This window comes from Orycteropus afer, unplaced genomic scaffold, assembly GCF_000298275.1.
Source record: "Orycteropus afer afer isolate SDZICR_OR568_19922 unplaced genomic scaffold, OryAfe1.0 scaffold00056, whole genome shotgun sequence".
NCBI lineage: Eukaryota > Metazoa > Chordata > Mammalia > Tubulidentata > Orycteropodidae > Orycteropus > Orycteropus afer.
In genome coordinates, this window is record NW_006921643.1 from 10713278 (window position 1) to 10718505 (window position 5228).

Sequence of the window (5228 nt, forward strand, 5' to 3'; positions counted from 1 at the left end):
GAGACCTCTGCACAATACACCATTTGTCCACTCTACCTATTTTTCTTATTAATCTTTCTTACTGCAGACTGTGCCTTATTTAAACTTTACATTTATAAAAACCTAAATCATCTAACTAGCAGGAATTAGTAGTAGACTTGGTACAACTATTAGTACTGCGCATATTAATAAACCAATGTTTCTAGACTTTCATATTTCTCGCAAATGAAGTAGTGTTCTACCAACCTGAAGAGAGAAGCAGTAAAGTTTTCATACAGAGATACTCTTCATAAGATACCTGAAGTCTCTGCAACTCACTGGAAACATAGAGCATATGTTTACATTGGTCATACATGCAGGGTAGAGTCATTCTCTGCCTGTGAAAGACAAACATCATTGCTTGAGTTAGAAAAGAAGTAGTGCTAGTTCCTCAAAAAGTACATTTCATAAAGGAAGATATAACTATTGCCATTAATGCTAACTGCCAATAGGAACAGAATTTTGGAAATTTTTCCTTAAGAAACTACTGACTAATCTAATGTTACAATGGAGAAAATACTTAAATGCTTAAAATTTATTCCTACAGAATTTATTACTGGTTGCTCATTTAAATCAGGGTTTTATGGTAGCACTTAAAATTAGACAACACAGTTTTAGGTTTGACCCAAATAGCAAACAAATGGAGGCTTTTTTTTCCCAATAACAATATTCTTTCCTAAAGACAGTGTGATACTGTTTTCAGGTATGCAGAGGGCCAGAAACAGAACTTTCAAATCTGTCTCTGACAAACATGTGACTGAATATTCTTTTAACTAAAAGAACCAAATAAATTCTTAAGATTCTCAGCACTCATTGTCACATCTGCCATTTTTAAGTAGATATCTAAAGTTTCCTGACTTTTGAAACTGCACCTGGTTTTCATAGCTTTTACAGTACTTCAGAATCTTTTTAGTTTCTAGTTTCTGATAAGAAGTGATCTTGGACTTAACAAAAATAAACATACAAGGCTATCACTTTTTCCCTACTGAAGAGAGGGTTTATTTCTTTATATAATCAAATAAGCCATTACTGTATACTGCCAAAGTGATCCCAGAAGAGCCCGCCTTACTCTTCAAATTTAAAATCTGCTCTAACCAAAGGGGCACCTTTCTGATCTCTTAACAGTAAATAAGCATTCCTTTTCTAGGAAGTATCTTTTTCTCCTATTATTTCCTACACATGGCAATACTCCTCTGTGTAACTGAAAATTACAACATCCACACCTAAGGACAACTGTGTAACAGACTGTTTTATAGATACCCGGAGGGTCCAAACTTGAATAAAGACTTTCTGACCACCCAGATCTGCCTCTTGCAAATCAGTTGCTGTTAGGCACCAATGAGTTGGCTCCAACTCATGGCGACTCTACGTACAATAAAACGAGATACCTCCCGCTCATGTGCCATCCTCACAATCCGTGCTATACTTGAGCCCATTGTTGCAGCTGTAACAAATTATGGATAACATTGTGAAGAATGGGAATTCCAGAACACTTAATTGTGCTCATGAGGAACTTATACACAGACCAGAAGGCTGTTGTTCGAACAGAACAAAGGGATACTGCATGGATTAAAATCAGGAAGCGTGTGTGTCAGGACTGTATCCTTTCACCATACTCTCTCAATCTGTGCGCTGAACAAATAATCCAAGAAGCTGGACTATATGAAGAAAAGCATGGCATCAGGATTGGAGGTAGACTGATTCACAACCTGCCATATGCAGACAAAACAACCTTGCTTGTTGAAAGTGAAGATGACTTGAAGCACTTACTGATAAAGATAAAAAACAACAGCCTTCACCTCAAATCAGAGCAGCGTGGAAACACAGTGGTTAAGAGGAGAGAGGTGGAGGTCTCTTCGTCTCATACAGCATAAAGACACAAGAATGGGGAATAAGGATTTATTCTTCAAAACCATTTTCATATAAAACATCTGTCCTCCAATAAAACTGAACTCCGAATCAAAGTATTAAAAATTCTTCAAGTAACTGTAATTTTCAAAAAGCATTCTTCTACAGTATCACCTGGAATTTTTTTTTTTTTTTTAAGAAACATTTCTGTAATTCCTACTTTATGGATGCATGTGGCATATCCAGGTTATGCTGTGATTGCGTAAATCTAAATTTGAGTGCTATATTTATAAAAACCCTAAATTAGGTTAGTTTTATGAAATGAGAGGATATACCCACAAATATATATGGGTATGACAGAGACTATCTCTACTTATATATTCATATGTGCTGCAAATACATCAATGAATGTAGTAGAGCATACAGGGGACAGGGGAAAAAAAAGGAGAGGATAAGTCAGTGTTTCACATAAATCTGTTCACAACTTTAATCCAAATTGAAAATAAAACGAAACAAAAAAAACCAAACTACTGCCATCAAGTGGGATCCGACTCATAGTGACCCCTCCTTGGGTTTCTGAGGCAGTATCACTACGGAAGTAGATTGCCCAGTCTTCCTTCCAAGGAGTGGCTGGTGGGTTTGAACTGCCAGCCTTCTGGTTAGCAGTCAAGTGCTTTAGGCACTATGCCTCCAGAGCTCCCTAATCCAAATTAAATGACTTTAAATTGCTTTTTAGAAAGTGACTGTAAATAACAAAGGTAACATAATGCTTTTAAGTAAGCATTCTTGGATTCTGAAGTGGGCAACAAGTACTTAGAGATTTGAAATGTTTTGAGTCTTATACATATAAGCTAAACATATTTACCAGTTATTTAAAATTAAACAACTTAAATCTTGCTAAATTGTGATAGGGTGATTTAATGGTAGTCAGGGTGACTTTTTTCTCTGATAAAAGATACCTGGAGGTTTGAGTGGAGGTGTGGTAGAGGTTCATCCACATGGTAGTACCTACTAGCTGAGGGCTGAGATATGGCCTCTTTCTGGATTACGGTAAATGTATTTCATATAACGCTTGTTGTGTTGCTTCTCAGCTTCTCACGATGAAGCCTGGTCCTTCTCCTTCAAGTCTCAGCTCAAATGGTACCTCTTCCAAAAACCATTAAGCTACCTGTCATTGGATAAAATTATGTTCCTTACCCCTTCTCCCCCCCAAATTATGCCATGATTCTCAGTGGATTGGCAATTATGCAATGATGTAATCATCCCCCATGATGTGATTAGGGTGTGATGCAACACCTTTAACTCAGGTTTACTCAGGTCACAGCCCTGATCCCATGTAAAGGGAGTTTTTCCAGGGTGGGGCTTGCATCACCTTTTATCTTACAAGAGATAAAAGCAGAAAGAAGCCTGCAGAGAGGGAGGGACATGACCACCACCACAATTGATGCCAAAACACACGGACACCAAGACTAAAGGACACTGGGCCCAGAGATGTTGAAAGGAGAAAAGGACTTTCCCCCAGAGCTCAGAGAAAGCCTTTGGCTAGAGCTGGCACCCTAAATTTGAACTCCTAGTCTCTTAAACTATTAACTCTTAACTTTGTTAAAAGTCACCCATGTATGGTATTCTGTTAGAGGAGCATAAGATAACTAAGATACCACCCTATCTTAAGCAGACCTCTCTCTAGTAAAAACTACCATAATCTGAAATTTATTTATTTGGTGGTTAACTAGGAGCTCATGGTGGTGTTGTGCCTAAGGCATTTGACTGCTAACCAGAAGGCTAGTGGTTGAAATTCATCAGTCACTCCTCAGAAGGAAGGTTGGGCAATCTACTTCCGTAGTGACACCGCCTCAGAAACCCAAGGAGGGGTTGCTATGAGTTGGATCTAACTTGACAGCTGTAAGTTTGGTTTTTAGTAGTTAACTGGCTCTTCTCCTTTAGAAAGAAACTTTGCCTACTGTCTGCTATAATCATGCGATGGACATGTATTAGTAGTGTGATAAATATCTGTTATTCCTTTCTAATCCATTCTCAATAGAGCTATCCTCTGAAGCCCTCTATTGTCATCATCTTGTGCCTAGAATCAAATCTAAACTCTTTTTCATGGCCTACAAGATTTTGCTAGACTTGGCCCTGTCTATTTCTCTAAACTCATATGATATAAACTCATTGGCCTTTTCTCAGTTCTTCACACATGACAAGCTTCTGTCAAGTCTTTGTACTAGTTTCTTCTGCCTGGAATGCCCTACTCCTTTACATAGCTTTTTCTTTTGTACCATTTCATGCTCAGCTCCTTAGAAAGGCTTTCTATGGTCATAAAATATAAAGTAGCACACCTCTTCCCCTCCTCTAGTTACACTATTACATTATAGCTCTCTGAAATAGTTTTGTTTGTTTATATGTTTGACTTCCACCAATAAGAATGTTGGCAGGATTCTCATCTGTTATATCCCCCTACAAGCCCTGGTGGTATAGTGGTTAAGGCATTTGGTTGCTAATCAAAAGGTCAGTGGTTCAAACCCAGCAGCTGCTCTGTGGAAGAAAGATGGTGCAGTTTGCTTCTGTAAAGATTTACAGCCTTGGAAACCCAATGTGTGTTGCTATGAGTTGGAATCAACTTAATGGCAGTGAATGTGATAGTTAGAATTGTGTGTCAACTTGGCTGGACCACAATTCTGAGTGATTTAAGCAGTTGTGATGTGGGTTATTCCCATGATGAGATTGGATGTATATGTTTTGAGCAGCCTATCGGTTGAAAGGGAGTTTGCCTAGGAGTGTGGCCTGCTTCCAATATACTTATGGACAACCTGGAAAAAAGTGACTCTCTTCTGTGGATCAGGATCCTCTTGTGCTCCCTACAGCTGTCCATGAGTTAACAATCTACCATTTGGCCTGGAGATCTTGCATTCATCATTCGTTGGAGTCAACAGGCAGTATACTGCCTGCCAACCTTGAGCTTGTCAGCCCCTACAGCTGCATGAGTTGGGAAACGACTCCAGCTTGACGTTTGATCCAAGAACTTGGGACTTGCCAGCTTCTAGAAGTGTGTGAGCCATCTTCCTAGGATAAGTTATTTTCTCTCTATATATAAGCTTTACTGATTTTCCTTCTCCAGAGAACTCACACAGGGAGTTTGTTTCTTTTGGAGAAGCCCTAGTAGTGCAAAGGTTAAGCATTTGACTGCTAGCCAAAAGGTCTGCAGTTTGAACCCACCAGCTGCTCTGTGGAAGAAAGATGTGGCAGTCAGCCTCTATAAAGATTTACAGCCTTTGAAACCCTATGAAGCAGTTCTATTCAGTCCTACAGGGTCACTAGAAGTCAGAATTAACTTGCCAGTAATAGGCTTTTTTTTTTTTCAG

General features: G+C 38.9%; 1 protein-coding gene across 1 annotated transcript in view; it reads right to left on the minus strand.

The window, feature by feature from the left end:
- NR3C1 (nuclear receptor subfamily 3 group C member 1) overlaps positions 1-5228 on the minus strand; it is a 164848-nt gene that overhangs the window by 13683 nt on the left and 145937 nt on the right. The window contains exon 6 of the mRNA XM_007939072.2: positions 226-356. Coding sequence (XP_007937263.1) covers positions 226-356 — 131 coding nt within the window. The remainder of the gene's footprint in view (positions 1-225; positions 357-5228) is intronic.